At 44.9% G+C, this 26,212-nt stretch overlaps 2 protein-coding genes across 4 annotated transcripts in view; both read left to right on the top strand.

Annotated features, from left to right (window-relative positions):
• Positions 1-320: 320 nt before the first annotated feature.
• On the top strand, positions 321-3,554 carry pnmt (phenylethanolamine N-methyltransferase). The gene is made up of 3 exons (XM_029711925.1): positions 321-660; positions 2,469-2,679; positions 3,091-3,554. The coding sequence occupies exons 1-3, from the start codon at positions 459-461 to the stop codon at positions 3,530-3,532; spliced, it is 855 nt and encodes a 284-aa protein (XP_029567785.1). The 5' UTR covers positions 321-458; the 3' UTR covers positions 3,533-3,554.
• A 3,169-nt stretch (positions 3,555-6,723) lies between these two features.
• LOC115161137 (integrin beta-3) overlaps positions 6,724-26,212 on the top strand; it is a 38,952-nt gene continuing 19,463 nt past the window's right edge. Inside the window, exons 1-8 of one of the 3 annotated variants that reach the window (XM_029711904.1) lie at positions 6,724-6,892; positions 11,313-11,398; positions 13,180-13,387; positions 13,833-14,085; positions 24,695-24,857; positions 25,019-25,180; positions 25,487-25,582; positions 25,739-25,828. In XM_029711904.1, the coding sequence (XP_029567764.1) occupies positions 6,811-6,892; positions 11,313-11,398; positions 13,180-13,387; positions 13,833-14,085; positions 24,695-24,857; positions 25,019-25,180; positions 25,487-25,582; positions 25,739-25,828 (1,140 nt within the window). In that variant the 5' untranslated portion in view covers positions 6,724-6,810. Of the gene's footprint in view, positions 6,893-8,846; positions 8,980-11,312; positions 11,399-13,179; positions 13,388-13,558; positions 13,564-13,832; positions 14,086-24,694; positions 24,858-25,018; positions 25,181-25,486; positions 25,583-25,738; positions 25,829-26,212 lie in introns of those variants that run through there. The other 2 variants (XM_029711895.1, XM_029711914.1) reach the window with 2 other exon arrangements.

Here is a 26,212-nt window from a genome sequence, read left to right as displayed (position 1 = left end):
GGGAGATAAGAGAGTCTATAAGAGCAGGGATTGGGGGCCTTGAAGTGCTTGTGTGGGCAGCCATTAGTGGATTTCCTTGTGGAGAAAGCCCTCTGTATGATGGTATCAGTAGCCCGTGCTACGAGAAGTGGAATAGTGGATGGCCCAAAGGTATCAGGTGGTCACACCGTCCGAGAAAGAGGCAGAGGGGATCACTATCTCGTCTGATAAGAAAGAGAGAGAGAGAGAGAGAGAGAGAGACTGCCCCAAAGCTTAGGAACACAGACAGACATAGACAAAGCCAACGCACAGACTGAACACACAAACACACACACACACAACACACAGGTATTAATACTGGGGGAGACAGAGACCGTTTTCCACTCACCTGCTGACCCACTGATAGAAAGGCAGAAAAGGGAGAACAGGAAAGGAGTGGAACGAGTGGGAAAGAGTGGTTCTGACATAGAGAAAAAGGCATGGACAGGGAGGCAAAAAATGAAAAAGAAGAGAATGATAGAGAGAGAGAGAAGGGTGTGGCGGCGATGGTAGCTTGTTACCAAGGCTTTGATCCAGCAGCCTATCTACAGTATAACTACATGCCACCGCGGGCGGACTTTGACCGGCAAGACAGCATCGTACCCTGGAAACTAGGATGTCTGCACAGAGCTTTTACCGAGGGTGAGTGAGAGTGTGTGTGTCTAATGGGATCAGTGTGCTGCTAACAGCTTTTTTATTTTATTTATTTCACCTTTATTTAACCAGGTAGGCTGGTTGAGAACAAGTTCTCATTTACAACTGCGACCTGGACAAGATAAAGCAAAGCAGTTTGACACATACAACAACACAGAGTTACACATGGAATAAACAAACATAGTCAATAATACAGTAGAAAAAGTCTATATAGAGTGTGTGCAGATGAGGTAGGATAAGGGAGGTAAGGCAATGAATAGGCCATGGTGGCGAAGTAATTACAATATAGCAATTAAACACTGGAATGGTAGATGTGCAGAAGATGAATGTGCAAGTAGAGATACTGGGGTGCAAAGGAGCAAGATAAATAAATAAATACAGTATGGGGATGAGGGAGTTGGATAGGCTATTTACAGATGGGCTATGTACATGTGCTGCTCTGACAGCTGGTGCTTAAAGCTAGTGAGGGAGATATGAGTCTCCAGCTTCAGTGATTTTTGCAGTTCTTTCCAGTCATTGGCAGCAGAGAACTGGAAGGAAAGGCGGCCGAAGGAAGAATTGGCTTTGAGGGTGACCAGTGAGATATACCTGCTGGAGTGCGTGCTACGGTTGAGTGCTGCTATGGTGATCAGTGACCTGAGATCAGGTGGGGCTTTACCTAGCAGAGACTTGTAGATGACCTGGAGCCAGTGGGTAACCTTAGCTTACTCTACTGTCCGACTGCCCCATGCTGTGCTCGAGTCGGTGATCCTCTTCTTCACAAACACACGTGACCGCCCTCCTTGACAACATTCCAACGGTTTGAGCTACAGAAAAATGATCTATCCGAATAGCTCCATCCGCGACATTTCAAGCTTGATGTGGAGTGAGCTTCCGGTACTTTCTTAACTCCGTTACACTCACCCCTTCTTAACTCGCCACACAGTGAGCTACTCTAGCCGTTGAGTTTAGCCCAACTGCCAAGCCGGGCCATGGTACCACTATCTGTAACAGGGGTCAGCATGTTGCTAACAGCTTCCTACATGTTCCGACTGCCCCATACTGGGCTCAAACCAGTGATCCTCTGCTTCACAAACACACGTGACCGCTCTCCTTGGCAACGGTTTGAGCTATCGGAAAAATATCTAATTCGATTGCTCCTTGACATTTTAAGCTTGCTGTGGAAAGACCTTACGGTATGTTCTTAACTCCGTTACACGTGCGTGTGTGCGTGCATGTTTGAGTCATTGTGTGTGTGGAAGAAAATGGTTTCAGTCAGTTTTCTTCCATTTGGTGCCGAATGGATACAATTTGAGGTGTTAAACTCAACTCCTGTGTGTGTGTGCATGTGCTTGCGTTTGTGTGCCTCTGTCTGTCTGTCTATGAGCGGCTGTATGAATAACATTTTTCACTGAGGGTGTGATATTTGAAATATGTACAATATCTGTGTTTTTGTGTATGTACAGTAGATTTGTGAATGGGAAGGGTGAGTATGTTTAATGTTGTATCACTTCTCTCTCTACACCTCTGTCTGTCGACTCCTTCGGTCATCTCCCTCTCTCCCACCATTACTTCCCTGTCCTCTCCCTCTCTCTCTCACCCTTACTCTCTCTATTTCCTCTCCTACTCTCCTCTCCCTCTCTCTCCCACCCTCTTATCTCTACCCTCCTCTACCCCCCTTCTCTGCCTCTCCCTCCCTTTCTCTACCCTTTCTATCTCACCCTCCTCTACCTTCTTTTCTCCCCCTCCTTCTCTCTACCCCCCCTTCCCCCAATCTCCTGTCCTCCTCCCCCTCACTTCCCCGCCCTCTCTGTCAGGTGACGTGGGAGGTGACGTGTTGGTGGACGTGGGTTCAGGGCCCACTCTATACCAGGTGTTGAGCGGCTGTGAGGTGTTCGACACTGTGTTTCTCACAGACTTCCTGGAGGTGAACAGGCAGGAGTTGAGGCGTTGGCTGCAGGGCGAGGGCTACAGCGGCCTGGACTGGACCCCCTACCTGCAGCATGTCTGCAAGCTGGAGGGCCGACGGTGGGTGCTGATGTTAGTGTTAGACCAGGGTCGTACTCATTAGTGCGCACCGTCGCAAAACGTTTTGCAACGGAACACAAAGACAAGCGTTTCATATTGGACAAGTTAAACAGGTTGAACAGGTTGTCCCTTCCTGTTTCAGTCAGTTTTCTTCCATTTGGTGCCTAATGAATATGATTTGTGGAGTTAAACTCAACTCCTTGAGGGGCGCATCCACAGAGTCTGCTGGTTTTCACTCTTGCCTATAAACTCTCTAACAGGTTTAGACCTGGGAAACCAGGTGCGGGGACTGACTTCCTAGCATATATTGATTGGTCAAGTAAGTGCTGGCTTTTGAGGACAGACATTAAATAATGTATGTTTATTGTTGTTAATTGTTTGTATTGTTTGTTGTTTTATTGTCCTGATCAGCCCTTCAGCGTGGACCGAGAAAGCCGCACGCCTGCGTTCTGTTGTCTCCGACATTCTCCCCATCGACGTGCACCTCCCACGCCCCCTGCACCCTGACTCCCAGCTCCCCACTGCCGGCGCCGACTGCCTGGTGTCCTGCTTCTGCCTGGAAAGCGTCAGCCCTGACCTGGCCTCCTTCACCCGGGCCCTGGGCCACATCAGGGGGCTTCTCCGGCCCGGGGGCCACCTGCTCCTCATCGGGGCCCTGGGTGAGAGCTACTACATGGGGGGGCCCGGTGTGCGCATCCCTGTGGTGCCCCTGGATGAGGCCCAGGTGTGTGCCAGCGTGAGGGCCAGTGGGTACACGTTGGTGAGGCTGGAGGTGTACACGCTGCCCAAGGGCATGATGGTGGGGGTGGACGACGTAACGGGCGTGTTCTTTGTGAAGGCCAGGAAGCCGTAGAGGAGAAGGAGGAGGAAAGGAGAGGAGGAGAGGAGGAAAGGAGAGGAGGAGGAAGGTAGGTGGAGGTGGGAGGGGAGGGAGAGTAGTGGAAGTAGGAGGAGGAGGAGGGTGTGAGAGGTTGGAAGAGACTAGGATGAGTAAAAGTCTAAAAGAGATGAGGTCAGAAAGTAAACAATAGATGATGGGGAAGATACGGAATTCAAAAAGCGAGGAAGAGGTAGAGGATGTTGGAATAGTGAGAAGGCAAACTGTGTTCAAAAAGAGGAGAAGGAGAGAGGGGAAAGATTGGATCAGAACAGTGAGGAAGTGAACAATCAAATGAGATTAAAAACACATAAAGAAAATAGTATTTTTAATGGGAGAAGTGAAAGGGAGAAAGAGTAGGAGAGGAAGATTGCTAACAATTTCCACAATAGAAATCCAATTAACATTTATGGCCCTGCACTGACATTTGACTTAAAGAAAAAAAGGTGTACTTCTGCCCCCTGCTGTTGAAATGAACTCACTGACGCATCATGATCTTAGTCTTGACCCCACTGGTTGTATTTACATAGGCAGTCCAATTCTGATCTTTTTCCCAATTATTTGCAAAAGAGCTGATCTTATTGGTCAAAAGAATTGGACTGCCTGTGTAAATGCAGTCACATTCAAAGGCAATTACTTCATAGAGCCTGAATTGGACTAGCTTGGAGGAAGACCCAAGTATGTTTTCATACTTGAACTTCGACCCGAGAAGTCATGTAAATCTAACAGTGAAGTTATTTTCTATGAGGATTATGGTTAGTCTTTTAGGGTTAGTCAGCGATTGACCATGTTGTTGGCTGTTAAAAAAAATGTGTTAGTTTGTCACAGAAAGGACTAAATAGGCTTTTAGTCTCAATTGAGTTTGATTTTTTTTTTTTACATCAAAATTCCATGCTCTCGAAACCATTAACCAATCCTTTTGTATGTTTAAAATGTATTTTTATTGTCGTCTCTTATTGTGTTATGTGTTATTTTCTCTGGCTACTTTTGGCTTGTTGGTCAATGTTAACTTGGCTTGTGGCTTCACTGACTTTGCCTGAAGTGAATTAAAAACGTTGAACTGTTACCTGTTTCTGACTGTCCCATTTCATTCCAGTCTGTTCTCAACTACTACAAAGAACTTGTATATTCCACTTAATTTATACTCTAGAGCAGTGGTTCCAAAACTGTGGGGTCGGGGCCACACTGGGTAGCAGCAGAGGTCCAGGTAGATACAGGGGATGAAATGTGTTGTGGGTTGTTACAAAAAATGTGCTCAAAACACTCAAATCTACATTCAGTTGGATATTTTGAATAAGAGGGTTCATTATTTGTATGATTTCTTGGTCTTAGTTTGCGTTTTCACCGCTCAACCCTTACGGTGTGTCACGACTCCATAGACACCTTAATTGATGGGTCGCGAAGCAAAACAGTTAAGGAAACCCTGCACTAGAGAGCGCTATATGTTGGGTCACTGGTCACATAAATGGGTCACTGGTCACATAAAGGCACACAAGTGACGAGGAGTGAAAATGCACAGTGGAGAGCATAAGTAATTAAAGGAATACTACACAATAACATTTAATTTCCTTTACCTTCCTAGAACAAATCTGACTGAAACATTTAGAAAGAGTCCTTCATTTTCTCATCTTCCTCTTTCACACTCTTCTTGACTCGGACCCTGTCCTTGCTCACGTATCTCCTGGCTGCTGTCTGCTTCGGCTTACTTGCTATGCTGCCCTCTTCTCTTCCGTTTTCCATCACCTCTTTCTTCCTCTCTTCCTCTTCTTCGTTATCTCTTATCATCTCCCATAGGTCAGAATCCACCTTCATCAGGCAGATCTCCTGGATGAACTTCTCCACCTTTTTTCTCAACCGCACTTTCGCGTTTTTCTCCTCCAAAGCCTGAGCATCCATCTTGGCCCCACTTTTAATCAGTTTCAATTCTTGGGTGACACTGATCAGCTTGGCCTTCATGTATGCCATCACCTGCTCAGCCTCTGAGTTAAAGACGTCCCATACCATCTCATCGGGGCATGGCGGTAGATCCTGTACAGTTAGTGTCTGAGTCTTGATCTGAACGTGTTTCTTCACAACCTGCCTTCTGTAAGCAGGACGAGGGCTGCCCTCTGGTCTGACTGGCTGGAATGGCTTCTTCTTGGCATCATTGTTTGGCACAGTGACTCTGGCTCTAATGGGAGGCAGTGGCATCTTGGCGACCATATTGGCTCCATGGACTGCCTTCAAAGGCTTGGCACTATGGAGGTAGATGTCTTTCACCACACATGTTTGATCCCTCTTGGTACGGATGGGTTGCAGTGGCTTCCGTATGGGAGGAACAGTAGCCTTCCCTGACTGCTGAGATGTTGGAGCTACATGCAGCCCTTGACTCTTCCCATTGCAGATGGACCTCTTCTTCTGCAGTACTGGGATTCTGGAGGGAGGATGGGGCCTATTTTCCTCAGTCTCAACCTGCCCACAGGCTCCAAACTGGATGGGCCATATCATAAAGTAGCTTCATAATCAACACCTTATCGTACTGACTCAATGTGACCATGTCAGCAGAATTAACTCGTGACTGTGTTCACTATGGGATATTGTTCTGACTGTAAACGTTTTTTAACTAAGTAGCGGTCTGTTATACTAGGATGATTTGTAGCAACACTGTCGGTAACAACTTAACAATATTAGTTGACTTGAGTAAACAGAAGAAAATGCACATTTTAGAGTCATACAGTCAGTGACTCATACCAACTCCAACTTCAAAGCCAACTATTTAAAACCTAGCTAACTTGTATCAAGTTACTCCATATGTTTCATACATGTATTGTAATCATATTTAACAACTTTATTTAATATAACAAGACATAATAAAAGCTATTATTTTATTATAGCTATGATATAGGCCTAATACAAATATTCAACATATTCAATACTAAAACTCTTTTAAAAGCTTAAACATGAAAACATAGTGTTCTAAAATGTGCTTTACATTCAGATGAATATTATTTTAGGATAAGAAAAGGGCATAAAATGCTTGTGATTTTTTTTGCTCTAAAGACCCCCACCCCCTTATAAACGCCACACCTCGTTGTACGGTAGGCTATGACTTTCCGGATAGAGGAAAACAGTGCTTTTGAGTTTACTCTATTTGGAGTTGTATCGGATTGTAGACTGAGCGACGGCGGAAGGGAGGGGGGGTATTTAAACTAGTCACAAAGAAATGTCTTGCCAAACGACTGCGCCGTGCGTCCTGACAAAGTACCCACGTCAAGATGGGTAGGCCTACTCACATAACGCAAAGGATTACACTTTGGATAGGTTATTTCGTTTTATTTGCAGTTACTGATGTTTTGGGTAAGTTTGAACTATGTGATGTAAATGTGCTACTTCTAGCGGTGTGCTGCTGCTGCATCTTGAACGTCGGTGTAATAATTCATAATTGTTGAGAGAGGGCGCAAAACGCAGTTCAGACAGGGATATAGACTATTGCTAGAAATACAAGTTAGACACTGTAGTTTCTAAATGGTCGCATGAAATGGTAATATCGTTACAAATAAGGACATTTAATACAAGCAGTAATATCATTTTGGCTTTTATTATAGAAAATCATTATATTTTTTATAAAAATAAATTAATCATAACTGGATAAATGGATAAAAAATGTTAACTCCAAACTCGTTTTGTTGTAACCTGTCTAAATCTGTCCACGTAGCTCTCCGTGCTCTCCCCAGACTGTTTGAGACTGGCCTCTAGTTTCCATCTTTCCCCTTATGACTCCTTACCACCTGATGAGATGACAAAGGGAATTAGAGGCTTAGCATTCTGCTAGTAAGAGGACCATAAGTCATAAGTAGCTGTATCTTGTTAATAGTGTGTGTGTGTGTGTGTGTGTGTGTGTGTGTGTGTGTGTGTGTGTGTGTGTGTGTGAGTGTGTGTGTGTGTGTGTGCGCGCGTCCCATTACTTGAGGTTCAATAAGCATGTCAAAAGTGATTCGAATGATTGACAAGAACAATCACTATTTATTAAAAAGGTAACTTAAGTCATAAACACACATGTACACAATTACCGTAGGCTATCTACACCCTTACAAAAAAGTCTTACAGGAATCCTGCATGAAAAATCCTACAGGAATCCTGCAGATAGTCATTTTCCCGAAGGACAACCAGCAGGAATTGTTCTACAGCAAAATGGCCCCAAAATCCTTTTGGATATCCTGTAGATAAGATTCCTGCGGGTAATTCTAAAATATTTTCAGGGCCATTTTCCTGTAGGACAACATGTGGGATCCCTTCCTCATCCTTTACACTAATGGACATAAAGCACAAGATATCTGATTGCATATATGCGGCAGCGCGGCAACAGCGGGCGTGTTTGATTGTCCATTTCACCAGCACTGCATAAAACATGATTCATAGGGGAAAGAAAACAGGAGATTATGAATAAATATGGTAGATGCACAGGTGAAAGAGTGAGGGTAATGGTGACGTCACATGAACAGCTTATGTGTATTGGTGTAAAGGGAAACGAATGTCTGCAATGGTAAACTTGGTGATAGTTGGTTTTAATATGGCTGGTACCAACAACATCTGTGAGTACTGCTATGCGTGTGTGTTAGGCTCCATTTTAAAGGGAGAAACGCGAGGCTGAAACTACGTGTGGTGGTACCTTTTGCCTGCAGAGACTGTCCAGTGCTGCTTTCTGTGGTAGTCAGTCTCACTGTTGTTTATAGGCTCTGTCTTAACTGGGGAGGAGAGGAGAGAGATGAGAGGGACAGAGTTCCGAATATAACTGCAGATCTGTGTGTGTGTGTGTTACATGAAAAACAGATTATATACCGTAGCAGTAAAGGAAACCGTATCACCGTTAAATAGAAGGCTACCGTACTAATGGCGCTGCAAATGAGACAAAGAATCAGAAACAGAATCAGAAACATTATTTTATTATAGCTATTATTGCTATAATATAGGCCTAATACAAATATTCAACATATTCAATACAAAAACTATTTTAAAAGCTTAAACATGAAAACATAGTGTTCTAAAATGTGTTTAACAATTGTATATTGACTGGTAGACCTACATTCGGATGAATATTATTTTAGGATAAGAAAAGGGCATAAAATGCTTGTGATTTTTTTGGTCTAAAGCCCATATAAACGCCACACCTCGTTGTACGGTAGGCTATGACTTTCCGGACAGAGGAAACAGTGCTTTTGAGTTTACTCTATTTGGAGTTGTATCAGATCGCAGACTGAGCGAAGGCGGAAAGGGGGGGGGGGGGGGGGTATTTAAACTAGTCACAAAGAAATGTCTTGCCAAACGACTGCGCCGTGCGTCCTGACAAAGTACCCGCGTCAAGATGGGTAGGCCTACTCACATAACGCAAAGGATTACACTTTGGATAGGTTATTTCGTTTTATTTGCAGTTACTGATGTTTTGGGTAAGTTTGAACTATGTGATGTAAATGTGCTACTTCTAGCGGTGTGCTGCTGCTGCATCTTGAACGTCGGTGTAATAATTCATAATTGTTGAGAGAGGGCGCAAAACGCAGTTCAGACAGGAAAATAGACTACAGCTAGAAATACAAGTTAGACACTGTAGTTTCTAAATGGTCACATGAAATGGTAATATCGTTACAAATAAGGACATTTAATACAAGCAGTAATGTCATTTTGGCCTTTATTATAGAAAATCATTATATTTTTTATAAAACTAAATTAATCATAACTGGATAAATGTATAAAAAAATTTAACTCCAAACTCGTTTTGTTGTAACCTGTCTAAATCTGTCCACGTAGCTCTCCGTGCTCTCCCCAGACTGTTTGAGACTGGCCTCTAGTTTCCATCTTTCCCCTTATGACTCCTTACCACCTGATGAGATGACAAAGGGAATTAGAGGCTTAGCATTCTGCTAGTAAGAGGACCATAAGTCATAAGTAGCTGTATCATGTTAATAGTGTGTGTGTGTGTGTGTGTGTGTGTGTGTGTGTGTGTGTGTGTGTGTGTGTGTGTGGGTGTGTGTGTGTGTGTGTGTGTGTGTGTGTGTCCCATTACTTGAGGTTCAATAAGCATGTCAAAAGTGATTTGAATGATTGACAAGAACAATCACTATTTATTAAAAAGGTAACTTAAGTCATAAACACACATGTACACAATTACCGTAGGCTATCTACACCCTTACAAAAAAGTCTTACAGGAATCCTGCATGATAAATCCTGCAGGAATCCTGCAGGATAAATATTCTGCAGGATTCCTGTAGGATTTTTGGGGGCCAGTTTCCTGTAGGACAATTCCTGCAGGAATGCTGCAGGATCCTGTAGGAATCATGCAGGTAGTCCTTCAAAAAAACTTTTCCTGAAGGGCTACCAGAAGGAATTGTTCTACAGCAAAATGGCCCCAAAATCCTTTTGGATATCCTGTAGATAAGGTTCCTGAAGGTAATTCTAAAATATTTTCAGGGCCATTTTCCTATAGGACAACCTGTGGGATACCTTCCTCATCCTTTAAAATAATGGACATAAAGCATAAGATATCTGATTGCATAGGAATTTTATTATTCAATGCAGCAACAGCAGGTGTGTTTGATTGTCCATTTCACGAGCACTGCATAAAATATGATTCATAGGAGAAAAAAATATGAGATTCTGAATAAATATGGTAGAAGCATAGGTAAAAGAGTGAGTCAGTCATTGGCTTAATCAATAAGTGCATCGATGACGTCATCCCCACAGTGACCGTACGTACATATCCCAACCAGAAGCCATGGATTACAGACAACATCCGCGCTGAGCTTAAGGCTTGAGCTGCCACTTTCAAGGAACGGGACTCTAACCCGGAAGCTTATAAGAAATCTCGCTTTGCCCTCCGGTGAACCATCAAACAGGCAAAGCATCAATACAGGACTAAGATCGAATTGTACTACACCGGTTCTGATGCTCGTCGGATGTGACAGGGTTTGCAAACCATTACAGACTACAAAGGGAAGCACAGCCGAGAGCTGCCCAGTGACAAAAGCCTACCAGACGAGCTAAACTACTTCTATGCTTGCTTCGAGGCAAATAACACTGAAACATGCATGAGAGCACCAGCTGTTCTGGAAGACTGTGTGATCACTCGCTCTGCAGCCGATGTGAGTAAGACCTTTAAACAGGTCAACATTCACAAGGCCGCCGGGCCAGACGGATTACCAGGACGTGTACTGCAAGCATGCGCTGACCAATTGGCAAGTGTCTTCACTGACATTTTCAACCTTTCCCTGTCTGAGTCTGTAATACCAACATATTTTAAGCAGACCACCATAGTGGACCACCATAACCTGCCTAAATGACTACTGACCCGTAGCACTCACGTCTGTAGCCATGAAGTGCTTTGAAAGGCTGGTCATGGCTCACATCAACACCATTATCCCAGAAACCCTAGACCCACTCCAATTTGCATACTGCCCCAACAGATCCACAGATGATCCACAGATTACTTAGTCTTGCAGGAATTGTCATGGTCGTGCAGGAATTTCAACATTTCTGCAGGATTCCTGCAGGAGCATCGGGGATTTTGTCAATACTACAGGATTCCTGCAGGACACCTTCACAAAGGGTAGAATTCCTGCATGATTCCTGTAGGACTTTTTGTTCGTGTGTGCCCTTGCACATTTATATATGGAAGATTGCTGTATGTATACTATGCATATGTGGGTGCATGTGTGCGCATGTGTGCATGTGTGTCTACATGCTATGTTTACGTGGAGTTTGGTGAGTGACTCTACTGTCATTTCAGGTTCCAACATCTGTACATCCCGAGGGGCCAGCACATGTAAGCAGTGTCTGGCTGTACATCCTACTTGTGCGTGGTGTTCCCAAGAGGTGGGTCTAAATTCTCCCTGATATCTCCTTCAATTCTCCTTTCCTGAGGGATCACTGATCTGTGTAACAGAGGTGGTTTGCCTATGATCTAAAGATGGGCGCTAGCTCCCCTGAGCTAATGCCTAGGCTTAGCTCAGAAGGCTAACACAGTCTTGTGGCACGCAGATGACTCCTGTTTGGACATGTTGTAATCAGTCTGATGATTGACATCAAGGAAATTGGGCCACAGAATAGTGTTGTAATTGTAGTTAATGGCAATGAATGGGGAATGCACTTTGTCAATTCCCTGGCATGTGTTACTCCCTTCCTCCCTGAATTGTTTATTAATTTTCTCCATGTATTCATCCCTTTAATTATATTTCTGGGTTGCTCCACCAATTCTGTTTTTTTTTAAGTGTAACTTGGTCAAAAAGACTTGGATTGATCTAATTTTTACATTGTGTCAGAAAGAGCACATGTTCAACCTCATAAAAAACACCTTTTCATATCTCAAGATGTTAAATAAAAAAATGACTATAGTAAGTGCCTATTAAGTGTGAAATAAAGTAACAGGGTTGACCGTAACAGGGTTGACCGTAACAGGGTTAACGATTTCTTCTTAAATCAGCCATGAATCCACTTGTGACAGGGGGGATTTAAACTTGTTGTGTGCGGCAGGTAGTAGCAATTGAATGCAAGCTAAAAAGAAAAATTATGTGAAATTGTTAAAACAGTTTTAGCCTGTCTATTTATGGGTAACAGGGTTGACTTGTTATGCTCAGCCCACTCAGTTTTCCACCACAGAACATCAGAAATGGCCAAAAAGAGCTCACCTTTTACTCTATGATTTGATTATTAGATGTTCAGTGTTTCTTTTGAAAAAAAAAATTTTAAAAAATATTTAAAAAGGAATAGTTTCACCTTATTAAAGAGATACATCAGGATTTTGGCAATGAAGCCCTTTATCTACTTCCCCAGAGTCAGATGAACTCATGGATAACGTTTTTTATTTCTCTGTTTGAAGGAAGTTGCTAACTAGCGTTAGCACAATTGATAACTAGCGTTAGCACAATGACTGGAAGTCTATGGTAACTGCTAGCATGCTAGTTAGCATTGACTCACAAAACTACCTCTAACTTCCTTCATACCAGATGCAGACACATAAAAATTGTATTCATGAGTTTCTGGCTCTGGGGAACTAGATAAAGGACTTCATTGCCAAAATCCCGAAAAATCCCTTTAAAACGAGAGTTCAGTTCATGTAACAGGGTTGACCATAAAATGAGGGGCAGACGTAAACGATTCACTAATCACATGAAATAAATAATCATCTTCAGAAATGACTTTGTCAAAGCAACAAAATAACTAGGGCCTTACAATGATGGTGAAATTTTGAGACACATTGGGATTAAGTGGATTAAAATCTTCCTAGGTTGATGTAGGGACATGTCAAAATGAAGAATTTCTTACTTTAGCAAGCATTTATTCATGTAAAAAATCTGATTTTTGGAATTCTCCATGTTGTCTTTATTAAATGGCATGCCATTTAATATAACAGGCTTTTAAATTCAATACTGGTCCACAATTTCTAGTCCAAATATCAAAGTGGAACGACCCTTCTATGGCATGGGGCATATCAGGACTTGCCCTTTCACCTACATGGCCTTACTAAAAACAAGATGGCCTTCCCCAAACAACACATAGGCTGTGTTATAACTGCTACTTCTAGCTTTTTTGAAGGAAGGGTAGAGATTATTAACACTTACTGTTTCCCTCACTAACTTCCTGGATTGTTCCATCAGGACTTTGGGCTGGGGGTGGCAGGCTCGTCTCGTTGTGACCTGAAGCGTAACCTATTGTTGGCGGGCTGTGCTCCCCCGACCGCCCTTGAGTTCCCCACCAGCAAGCTGCAGGTGAAGGAGGACCGGCCCCTCAGCAACAAGGCAGCCGGAGACACGGGCGACGCCACGCAGATCCAACCTCAGAGACTCCACATCACCCTCAGACCAGGTGAGATTATTAGGCTGAGACCAGGTGAGATTATTAGACCAACACCAGGTGAGATTATTACACTCAGGTCAAAAGAGGTTATGCCTATTACATTTTGGCCAAGTGATATTAACACAATGAAACCAGGTGGGATTATTACACTCAGACCAGATGATATTATTATAACCTCAGACCAGGTGAGATTATTACACTTACAACAGGTAAAGTCATTACACAAACCAGGTGAGATTATTACACTGATACCAGGTGGGATTATTGCACTCAAAACAGGTGAGATTATTACACATTCAAACCAAGTAAGACTTCATATCACCCTCAGACCAGGTGAGATTATTAGACTGATACCACATCACCCTTAGACCAGGTGATATTATTACATGAGACCTGATGAGGTTATTACATTCAGACCAGCTCATCCCAAATTTCCACCTCTCCCACCTGTCAGATGACTCCAAGCGGTTCACAGTGAAGGTGCGCCAGGTGGAAGACTACCCGGTGGACCTGTATTACCTCATGGACCTGTCTTTCTCCATGAACGATGACCTGTTCCGCCTCCGCACCCTGGGGAAAGGCCTGGCCAAGGAAATGGGTCGCACCACCAGCAACCTGCGCATGGGCTTCGGAGCCTTCGTGGACAAGCCACTGTCGCCTTACATGTACATCTCCCCCAAGGAGGCCCTGCTCAACCCCTGTCATGGGTAAGCCAGGGTTATTAAACCAGGGATAACTTGGTTTTAGTTTTTGTTTATCCTTCATTTAAACAGGTTAATGACATTAAGGTGGGGGATATATATTTTAGAATAGGGAACAGGAAAGCTCTGTTCAAACACATTTTTCAAACACCCATTTGCACCCTTCTCTCAATAAAACACCAATAACTATCAGTCCTTGTATGACTCCCTCTTTAAACTTGAGAGTGGTTACATTTCCCCAGCCCCATCCTTCTTCTCACCAAACAGTGGCAAGGTCAGGCTATTGAGATTGTAGGTTGCGCCTTTAAACTGTCATGTATAAAAGCTAGCTGTTGGTGTTGAGTCATTCTGAGACTCTGTGGGTGATGATGCTTAGTCAGCGTGTAGGAGTCAGACACAAGTAATCCAGAGATCTCGAGGGGGTTTAAGGAGCCATTACAAGATTGGCTGTCTCCACCCTGGTTTAGCTGAACTTTTCACTGGTTTGAGGTTTTGCTTCCTCTCACACTCCTGTTATCTTTTACTCTCCCTCACACACACACTCTCTCTCTCTCTCTCCCTCCCTCACTCACACACACGTCATCTCTCAATTCAATTCAAGGGGCTTTATTGGCATGGGGAACGTGTTAACATTGGCAAAGCAAGTGAGGTAGATAATATACAAAAGTGAAATAAACAATACAAATTTACAGTAAACATTACACATACAGAAGTTTCAAAAGAATAAAGACGTTACAAATGTCATATTATGTATATATACAGTGTTGTAACAATGTACAAATGGTTAAAGTACACAAGGGAAAATAAATACGCATAAATATGGGTTGTATTTACAATGGTGTTTGTTCTTCACTGGTTGCCCTTTTCTTGTGGCAACAGGTCACTCTCTCTCCCTCACTCACACACATCATCTCTCTCTCTCTTCCTCGCTCACACATGTCATCTCTCTCTCTTTCTCTCTCTCTCACACACGTCCTCTCTCGCTCTCTCTCTCTCTCTCTCTACTAGAACAGTACTGTATACAATGCATATGTACAGTGCTTTTACCACATTTTGTTACGCTACAGCCTTATTCTAAAATGGATACAATATTTTTTTTCGTCATCAATCTACACACAATACCTCATAAGGACAAAGCAAAAACAGGTTTTAAGAATTTTATGCAAATGTATTCAAAATAAAAAACAGAAGACCCTTTGCTATGAGACTCGAAATTGAGTTCAGGTGCATCCTGTATCCATTGATCATCCTGGAAATGTTTCTACAACTTGATTGGAGTCCACCTGTGGTAAATTCAATTGATTGGACATGATATGGTCCCACAGTTGACAGTGCATGTCAGAGCAAAAACAAAGCTATGAGGTCGAAAGGAATGTCCGTAGAGCTCCGAGACAGGATTGTGTGGAGGCAGAGATCTGGGGAAGGATACCAAAACATTTCTGCACAACTGAAGGACAACGACCCTAAGCACACAGCCAAGAAAACGCAGAAGTGGCTTCGGGACAAGTCTCTGAATGACCTTGAGTGGCCCAGCCAGAGCACGGACCTGAACCCAATCGAACATCTCTGGAGAGACCTGAAAATAGCTGTGCAGCAACACTGCTCTTCCAACCTGACAGTTTGAGAGGATCTGCAGAGAAGAATGGGAGAAACTCCCCAAATACAGGTCTCCCAAGCTTGTAGCACCATACCCAAGAAGACTCGAGGCTGTAATCACTTACAAAGGTGCTTCAACAAAGTACTGAGTAAAGGGTCTGAATACTTATGGAAATGTGATATTTCAGTTTTGTATGTTTAATACATTTGCTAAAATGCCTAAAAACCTGTTTTTGCTTTGTCATTATGGGCTATTGTGTGTTGGTTGGATGAGGGAAAATAACTATTTAATCCATTTTAGAATAAGGCTGTAGCATAACAAAATGTGAAAAAAAGTCAAGGGGTCTGAATACTTTTCGAATGCACTGTAAATCAATAAAATGATAGAGGACGCCATTTTTTTTATGAACATGACCTTATTTCTATTGTAGCATATTGGATGACTGTCATTCATATTCCATTCACATCGATAGGTTTATGATACTCAAATTTTCCCTATACCCATCATGAGGTTGTTACAACCTAGTATATCAATGAACGTTTACAACGTAGGTGACAGGTCGTGAGAAAAATGTGAGTAATTAAGTTGACAGAGAGTGACACGTTTAATACCGCCTTGCACACTCTTGCCTGCATCAACAGAATTGGCGGAATGAATACACCTCTGATCACACGGAAACACAGTTGACTTTCATAGCGGCCACATACTTACAGCATGAACATTTTGCTCGTTGCATAATTCCTTCTCGCATCTACACACTCTCCTCCTCTCACCTTCTCCCTTTGCTTGTGGACTTTAGTACACAACAAATCAGCTATCCGTGACCAGGCAAAAAAAACTATCAAGACAAACCTTCATATCATAACTGCTAACTGCTACACATAGCCTACATCGTTGTCACCATATTAGCTAATAACGTCATAGTCAACATACAGTGGCTTGCGAAAGTATTCACCCCCTTTGGCATTTTTCCTATTTTGTTGCCTTACAACCTGGAATTAAAATTTATTTTTTGGGGGGGGTTTGTATCATTTCATTTACACAACATGCCTACCACTTTGAAGATGCAAAATATTTTTTATTGTGAAACAAACAAGAAATAAGACAAAAAAAAACAGAAAACTTGAGCATGCATAACTATTCACCCCCCCAAAGTCAATACTTTGTAGAGCCACCTTTTGCAGCAATTAAAACTGCAAGTCTCTTGGGGTATGTCTCTATAAGCTTGGCACACCTAGCCTCTGGTATTTCTGCCCATTCTTCAAGGCAAAACTGCTCCAGCTCCTTCAAGTTGGATTGGTTCTGCTGGTGTACAGCAATATTTAAGTCATAACACAGATTATCAATTGGATTGAGGTCTGGGCTTTGACTAGGCCATTCTAAGACATTTAAATGTTTCCCCTTAAACCACCTGAGTGTTGCTTTAGCAGTATGCTTAGGGTCATTGTCCTGCTGGAAGGTGAACATCTTGCCCAGTCTCAAATCTCTGGATGACTGAAACAGGTTTCCCTCAAAGTTTTCCCTGTATTTAGCGCCAGCCATCATTCCTTCAATTTTGACCAGTTTCCCAGTCCCTGCCAATGAAAACATCCCCACAGCATGATGCTGCCACCAGCATGCTTTACTGTGGGGATGGTGTTCTTGGGGTGATGAGAGGTGTTGGATTTGTGCCAGACATAGCATTTTCCTTGATGGCCAAAACTCTGTTTTTCACAATTCCTGACATTTAATCCTAGTAAAAATTCCCTGTCTTAGGTCAGTTAGGATCACCACTTTATTTTAAGAATGTGAAATGTCAGAATAATAGTAGAGATAATGATTTATTTCAGCTTTTATTTCTTTCATCACATTCCCAGTGGGTCAGAAGTTTACATACACTCAATTATTATTTGGTAGCATTGCCTTTAAATTGTTTAACTTGTGTCAAACGTTTCAGGTAGCCTTCCACAAGCTTCCCACAAAAAGTTGGGTGAATTTTGGCCCATTCTTCCTGACAGAGCTGGTGTAACTGAGTCAGGTTTGTAGGCCTGCTTACTCGCACAGACTTTTTCAGTTCTACCCTCAAATGTTCTATAGGGCTTTGTGATGGCCACTCCAATACCTTGACTTTGTTGTCCTTAAGCCATTTTGCAACAACTTTGGAAGTATGCTTGGGGTCATTGTCCATTTGGAAGACCCATTTGCCACCAAGCTTTAACTTCCTGACTGGTCTTGAGATGTTGCTTAAATATATCCACATAATTTTCTTTCCTCATGATGCCATCTATTTGTGAAGTGCGACAGTCCCTCCTGCAGCAAAGCACCCCCACAACATGATGCTGCCGCCCCGTGCATCACGGTTGGGATGGTGTTCTTCGGCTTGCAAGCCTCCCCCTATTTCCTCCAAACATAACGATGATCATTATGGCCAAACAGTTCTATTTTTGTTTCATCAGACCAGAGGACATTTCTCCAAAAAGTACGATCGTTGTCCCCATGTGCAGTTGCAAACCGTAGTCGGCTTTTTTATGCCGGTTTTGGAGCAGTGGCTTCTTCCTTGCAGAGCGGCCTTTCAGGTTATGTCGATATAGGACTCGTTTTACTGTGTATATAGATACTTTTGTACCTGTTTCCTCCAGCATCTTCACAAGGTCCTTTGCTGTTGTTCTGGGATTGATTTGCACTTTTCGCACCAAAGTATGTTCATCTCTAGGAGACAGAACGCGTCTCCTTCCTGAGCGGTATGACGGCTGCGTGGTCCCATTGTCACGTTCGTTTGAATGGACGGACCAAGGCGCAGCGTGTGTTGAGTTCCACATCTTTTATCTAAGTGAAACTTTCAAACAAAAACAATAAACAAGCAACAAAACGTAAAGTAACGTAGTGCTACCTGCACATACACAAACAATATCCCACAAAGCAGGTGGGAACAGGGACACCTTAAGTATGATCTCCAATTAGAGACAACGAACATCAGCTGCCTCTAATTGGGAACCATACCAAGAACACCAACATAGAAATGAAAAGACTAGAACACCCCCTAGTCACGCCCTGACCCACAACACCATAGAGAACCAAGGGCTCTCTATGGTCAGGGCGTGACAGTACCCCCCCCAAAAGGTGCGGACTCCGGCCGCAAAACCTGAAACCAAATGGGGAGGGCAGGGGGGGTGACTAGTGTAAGTGGCGGCTCCGGTGCGGGTCGCCGCCCCCGTCTAGACCCCGGATCCGGCCATGAGGAAGGCTCCTGTCAAGGAGCGGGACTGGACGTCGTGCCTGGACTGGAAACCGGCGCAGAGGAAGGCTCCGGCCTTGGAGTGGGACTGGACGCCGTGCCTGGACTGGGCATTGGCACAGAGGAAGGCTCCTGCCAGGAAGCGGGACTGGACATCGTGCCTGGACTGGCCATCGGCGCAGGTTGCACCGGACTGATGGCACGCTCTTCAGGTCGAGTGCGTGGAGCTGGCACAGGACGCTCCGGGCTGGAGAGGCGCACTGGAGGCCTAGTGCGTGGAGCCGGTACAGATGGCACCGGACTGTTGACACGCACTTCAGGGCGAGTGCGAGGAGCTGCGCAGGACGTACCGGACTGTGGAGGCCCACTGGAGGCCTGGTGCGTGGAGCCAGCACAGGTGGCACCGGACTGGTGACACGCACTTCAGGGCGAGTGCGGGGAGCTGGCACAGGACGTACCGGACTGGGGAGGCGCACTGGAGGCCTGGTGCGTGGAGCCAGCACAGGTGGCACCAGACTGGTGACACGCACTTCAGGGCAAGTGCGAGAAGCTGGCACAGGACGTACCGGACTGGGGAGGCGCACTGGAGGCCTGATGCGTGGAGCCGGCACAGGTTTCACCGGACTGATGACACACACTTCAGGGCGAGTGCGGGGAGCTGGCACAGGACGTAGTACCGGACTGGGGAGGCGCACTGGAGGCCAGATGCATGAAACCGGTGTAACCGATGTGAAATGGCTAGTTAGTTAGCGGTGGTGCGCGCTAATAGCGTTTCAATCGGTGACGTCACTCGCTCTGAGACTTGAAGTAGGGTTTCCCCCCGTGGCTTTTGTGGCGCGATGGGTAACGATGCTTCGTGGGGTGTCAGTTGTTGATGTGTGCAAGGGTCCCTGGTTCGAGCCCGGGTTGGGGCGAAGAGAGGGACGGAACCTACACTGTTACATTGGTGCCGTGACCCGGATCATTGGTTGCTGCGGAAAAGGAGGAGGTCAAAGGGGGGGGGGTGAGTGTAACCGATGTGAAATGGCTAGTTAATTAGCGGTGGTGCGTGCTAATAGCGTTTCAATCGGTGACGTCACTCGCTCTGAGACTTGAAGTAGGGTTTCCCCCCGTGGCTTTTGTGGCGCGATGGGTAATGATGCTTCGTGGGGTGTCAGTTGTTGATGTGTGCAAGGGTCCCTGGTTCGAGCCCAGGTTGGGGCGAAGAGAGGGACGGAACCTACACTGTTACACCGGCACAGACTTCACCAGACTGCTGACAGGCTCTTCAGGTCGAATGTTGAGCAGAACACACTTGACCAACATCTCTCTCCTCTCGCTCTCCCCCAACTGCTCCATCGACTCCCAGGCAGGCTCTGGCACTCTCCGCTGCTCAGCCGACCACCCCTCGTGCCCCCCCCATCCCAAAAATAAAATCTTGGGGTTTCTGTGGCCGCGGCCCCCGGCGTTGTAGCTGTCCTTCCTGATTTCCTGGCGACTCCCGCCAAGGAAGGGTCTCGCATCCTCCCATGATCTCTTCCCAGGTCCAACTCACTTTTCCCTCCGTTGCCCGCTGCTTGGTCCTTGTTTGGTGGGATATTCTGTCACATTCGTTTGAATGGACAGACCAAGGTGCAGCGTGTGTTGAGTTCCACATCTTTTATTTAAGTGAAACTTTCAAACTAAATTAATAAACAAGCAACGAAACGTAAAGTAACGTAGTGCTACCTGCACATACACAAACAATATCCCACAAAACAGGTGGGAACAGGGACACCTTAAGTATGATCCCAATTAGAGACAACTGCCTCTAACTGGGAACCATACCAAGAGCACCAACATAGAAATGAAAAGACTAGAACACCACCTAGTCACGCCCTGACCTACAACACCATAGAGAACCAAGGGCTCTCTATGGTCAGGGCGTGACACCCATGGTGTTTATACTTGCGTACTATTGTTTGTACAGATGAACGTGGTACCTTCAGGCATTTGGAAATTGCTCGTAAGGATGAACCAGACATGTGGAGGTCTACAATTATTTTTCTGAGGTCTTGGCTGATATCTTTTGATTTTCCCATGATGTCAAGCAAAGAGGCACTGAGTTTGAAGGTAGGCCTTGAAATACATCCACAGGTACACCTCCAATTGACTCAAATGAGGTCAATTAGCCTATCAGAAGCTTCTAAAGCCATGACATCATTTTCTGGAATTTTCCAAGCTGTTTAAAGGCACAGTCAACTTCTGACCCACTGGAATTGTGATTATATTGAATTATAAGTGAAATAATCTGTCTGTAAACAATTGTTGGAAAAATTACTTGTGTCATGTACAAAGTAGATGTCCTAACCGACTTGCCGAAACTATAGTTTGTTATCAAGAAATTTGTGGAATGGTTGAAAAACGAGTTTTAATGACTCCAACCTAAGTGTATGTAAACTTCCGACTTCAACTGTATATGTCAATCCCTTTGGTTCCTTCCCCAGGCGTTATTGCCTCTCTCATCGTCACTCAATGCCTACGTATACCTCCACTGTACTCGCACCATACCATGCCCTTGTCGGTGCCTTATGCCCTGAATCTATCCTACCACGCCCAGAAGTCTGCTCCTTTTACTCTCTGTTCCGAACGCACTAGATGACCAGTTCTTACAGCCTTTAGCCGTATCCTTATCCTACTCCTCCTCTGTTCCTCTGGTGATGTGGAGGTGAATCCAGGCCCTGTGTGTCCCCAGGTGCTCTCATTTGTTAACTTCTGTAACCGGAAAAGCCTTGGGTTCATGCATGTTAACACCAGAAGCCTCCTCCCTAAGTTAGCTTTATTCACTGCTTTAGCATCACTCTGCCAACCCTGATGTCCTAACTGTGTCTGAATCCTGGCTTAGGAAGGCCACCAATTCAGACATTTCCATCCCCAATTACAACATTTACCAACAAGATAGAACTGCTAAAGGGGGCAGAGTTGCAATCTACTGTAGAGATAGCCTGCAGAGTTCTGTCCTACTATCCAGGTCTATGCCCAAAGAGTTCGAGCTACTACTTTAAAAAATCCATCTCTCCAGAAGTAAGTCTCTCACTGTTGCCGCTTGTTATAGACCCCTCTCAGCTCCCAGCTGTGCCCTGGACACCATATGTGAATTGAATGTCCCCCATCTATCGTCAGAGTTTGTACTGTTAGGTGACCTAAACTGGGATATGCTTAACACCCCGGCCGTCCTACAATCTAAGCTAGATGCCCTCAATCTCACACAAATTATCAATGAACCTAGCAGGTACAACCCCAAATCCGTAAACATGGGCACCCTCATAGATATCCTCCTGACCAACTTGCCCTCTAAATACACCTCTGCTGTTTTCAACCAGTATCTCAGCGATCACTGCCTCATTGCCTGCGTCCGTTATGGGTCCGCGGTCAAACGACCATCCCTCATCACTGTCAAACGCTCCCTAAAATACTTCTGCGAGCAGGCCTTTCTAATTGACCTGGCCCGGGTATCCTGGAAGGATATTGACCTCATTCCGTCTGTAGAGGATGCCTGGTTGTTCTTCAAAAGTGCCTTACTCACCATCTTAAATATACTACCCATCATTGCGACCTGTATGCTCTCGTTGGCTGGTCCTCGCCACATATTAGTCGTCAAACCCACTGGCTCCAGGTCATCTATAAGTCTTTGCTAGGTAAAGCCCTGCCTTATCTCAGCTCACTGGTCACCATAGCAACACCCACCAGTAGTACACGCTCCAGAAGGTATATTTCACTGGTCATCCCCAAAGCCAACACTTCCTTTGGCCGCCTTTCCTTCCAGTTCTCTGCTGCCAATGATTGGAACGAATTGCAAAAATCACTGAAGTTGGAGACTTATATCTCCCTCACTAACTTCAAGCATCGGCTGTCAGAGCAGCTGTACACAGCCCATCTGTAAATAGCCCATCCAACCAACTACCTACCTCATCCCCATATTTGTTTTTTGTTTTTCTCTGCTCTTTTGCAAACCAGTATTTCTACTTGCACATCCTCATCTGCACATCTATCACTCCAGTGTTAATTGCTAAATTGTAATTACTTTGCCACTATGGCCTATTTATTGCCTTACCTCCTTACTTAATTTGCACACACTGTATACAGATTTTCTGTTATGTTATTGACTGTACGTTTGTTTTTGTCACACTGCTTTGCTTTATCTTGGCTGGGTCGCAGTTGTAAATGAGAACTTGTTCTCAACTGGCCTACCTGGTTAAATAAAGGTGAAATACATTTTTTTAAATTGTTTCTGTTCCTGTGTTCATGTCTGTGCATTGTTTGTCTTTCTTATTTTGTATTATGTTGTGTTTATTTATTAAAAAACTCACTCCCTGAACTTGCTTCCCGACTCTCAGCGCACATCATTACAGAATAACGCCTCACCTAAGGGAAGCATCAGGGAGTTTTTTCAGTGGGAATGACGTCGGGTCTGGGAGCTTCTACAGGCTCTCATGCCTCAGACAGATCGCCAGGCTCCCCTGCCTCCGCCAGCTCGTCAGGCTCTCATGCCTCAGCCGGATCGCCAGACTCCCCTGCCTCGAGCTGGCTCGTCAGGCTTTCATACCTTCACCGGATTGCCAGGCTGCCCTGCTTCCACCGGCTCGTCAGGCTCTCATGCCTCAGCCGGATCGCCAGGCTCTCCTGCCTCAGCCGGTCTGTCAGGTTCCCGCACTCCAGCCAGCGACAGGTTCCTGCGCATCAGCAGGGGTGACTGGACAGCTCCTGATCTCCGGGATCGTCCATTTGGTTGGCGTCCTGCAGCTGGAGCCGAACGCGCCGGGGAGGGGGTACCGTCACGTATGCTCTCTCTCCGGCGCTCTAGGTCGCCATGCTCCCGCGTCTCAGCCGGACTGACAGGTTTTCCGCACCTCAGAAGAGGTGATCGGTCCGCTCCTGATCCCCGGGATCGTCATTTTGGTCGGCGTCCTGCGGCAGTAGCCGCGCGTCAGTGAGGGGGTACTGTCACATGTGCTCCCTCTCAGGCCTCTATGTCACTAGGCTGCTTGTTATGGCGCACACCTGTCACCATCATTATGCGCACCTGCACTTCATCAGACTCACCTGGACTCCCTCACATCCCTGATTACCTTCCCTATATATGTCACTCCCTTTGGTTCCTTCCCCAGGCGTTATTGCTTCTGTTCCTGTGTCATGTCTGTGCGTTGTTCGTGTTTCTTATTTTGTATTATGTTGTGTTTATTTATTAAAACACTCACTCCCTAAACTTGCTTCCTACTCTCACTGCACATCGTTACAGCTAGCTAGCTGTAGCTTATGCTTTCAGTACTAGGTTCATTCTCTGATTCTTTGATTGGGTGGACAACATATCAGTTCATGCTGCAAGAGCTTTGATAATTTGGAGGACGTCCTCCGGAAGTTGTCATAATTACTGTGTAAGTGTATGGAAGGGGTTGAGAACCATGAACCTCCTAGGTTTTGTACCCAGAGGAGGACGGAAGCTAGCTGTCCTCCGTCTACATCATGGTGCTACCCTACAGAGTTCTGTTGAGGCTACTGTAGACCTTCTTTGCAAAACAGTGTGTTTTAATCAATTATTTAGTGACATGAATATATTTAATATAGTTTTATCTAAAAAAGGATAACTTTTTAATGTTTCACTTTTATTTTTTTATGACATTCACTGAGGATGGTCCTCCCTTTCGTCCTCTGAGGAGCCTCCACTGATGTAAATGTAAACCATTTTTCCCTCTTTGTATAAATAGAACAGTGGGGTGAATGGATGGATGGATTGATTCATTCATTGATTCACTGATGGATTATTTAATGAATTCATTGATTGGCAGGATCAACACCACCTGCCTGCCCCAGTTTGGCTACAAGCATGTGCTGTCTCTGACTGAGGAGGTGAGCCGCTTCACTGAGGAGGTGAAGAAACAAATCGTGTCCAGGAACAGAGATGCCCCCGAGGGAGGCTTCGACGCCATTATACAGGCTGCTGTGTGTAATGTGAGGCCAGTGTAACGTCTCACACACACACACACACACACACACACACACACACACACACACACACACACACACACACACACACACACACACACAGTGTCTTACTCTTTATCTTTCTACCATTTTTGTTCACTCACCTATCCTCTGTTGGTCAACCTCAGGAGAAGATCGGTTGGCGTCAGGGTGCCTCTCACCTCCTGATCTTCACCACCGATGCCAAAACCCACGTGGCGCTTGATGGACGCCTGGCGGGTATCGTGCAGCCCAATGACGGGAAGTGCCACCTCAACTCAGAGAACATGTACAGCATGTCTACTATCATGGTCAGTCGGGTGGGCGGACCATGTGTCGTTTGTGTGTATGTGTTCGTGTGTGTGTGTGTGTGTGTGTATGTGTTCGTGTGTGTGTGTGTGTGTGTGTGTGTGTGTGTGTGTGTGTGTGTGTGTGTGTGTATGTGTGTGTGTGTGTGTGTGTGTGTGTGTGTGTGTGTGTGTGTGTGTGTGTGTGTGTGTGTGTGTGTGTGTGTGTGTGTGTGTGTGTGTGTGTGTGTGTGTGCGTGTGTGCGTGTGGATGTGTGCATGTGTGTGCTCATGTGTTTGAAACTCCTCACCCTGCTCTTCCTCTTCCAGGACTACCCGTCACTGGCTCTGATCACAGAGAAGATGTCAGAGAACAACATCAACCTCATCTTTGCCGTCACCAGTCCTGTGGTGCCCCTCTACCAGGTCAGTAACAATTAATTGAGCCATCCAACCAACCAATCAATCAACCAATTACATTTGATTTACTGTGACCTTGGAAAGTTTGCACCAATTTTCACGTTCACATATTTTGACTTACAATGGAATTAAAATGTATTGAATGATTTCTTTGTTTGACAGAACTACAGTGAGCTGATTCCTGGGACCACTGTGGGCACCCTGTCCAACGACTCAGGCAATGTCATCCAGCTCATATTAAATGCCTATGCGGTGAGTGGACCTGTGTGTGTGTGTGTGTGTGTCTGTCTGTGTGTGTGTGTCTGTCTGTGTGTGTGTGCGTGTCTGTGTGTGTGTCTGTGTCTGCGTGTGGGTAGGTGCGTGCATGAGTCCGTGTGTGTTTATGTGTTTGTATCTATAGTGCCTTCAGAAAGTATTCACACCCCTTGAATTTTTCCACATTTTGTTGTGTTACAGCCTGAATTTAGATTTTTTTTTGTCACTGGTCAACACACAATACCCCATAATGTGCAACGGAATTAGGTTTTGAGACATTTTTACAAATTAATACAAAATGAAAAGCTGAAATGTCTTGAGTCAATAAGGATTCAACTCCTTTGTTATGGCCAGCCTAAATAAGTTCAGTGAAAATGTGCT

Source organism: Salmo trutta, chromosome 2 (genome assembly GCF_901001165.1).
Source record: "Salmo trutta chromosome 2, fSalTru1.1, whole genome shotgun sequence".
NCBI classification, from domain to species: domain Eukaryota; kingdom Metazoa; phylum Chordata; class Actinopteri; order Salmoniformes; family Salmonidae; genus Salmo; species Salmo trutta.
Note: the sequence above shows the minus strand (reverse complement) of the source record. Positions and strands in the feature narration are given on the sequence as shown.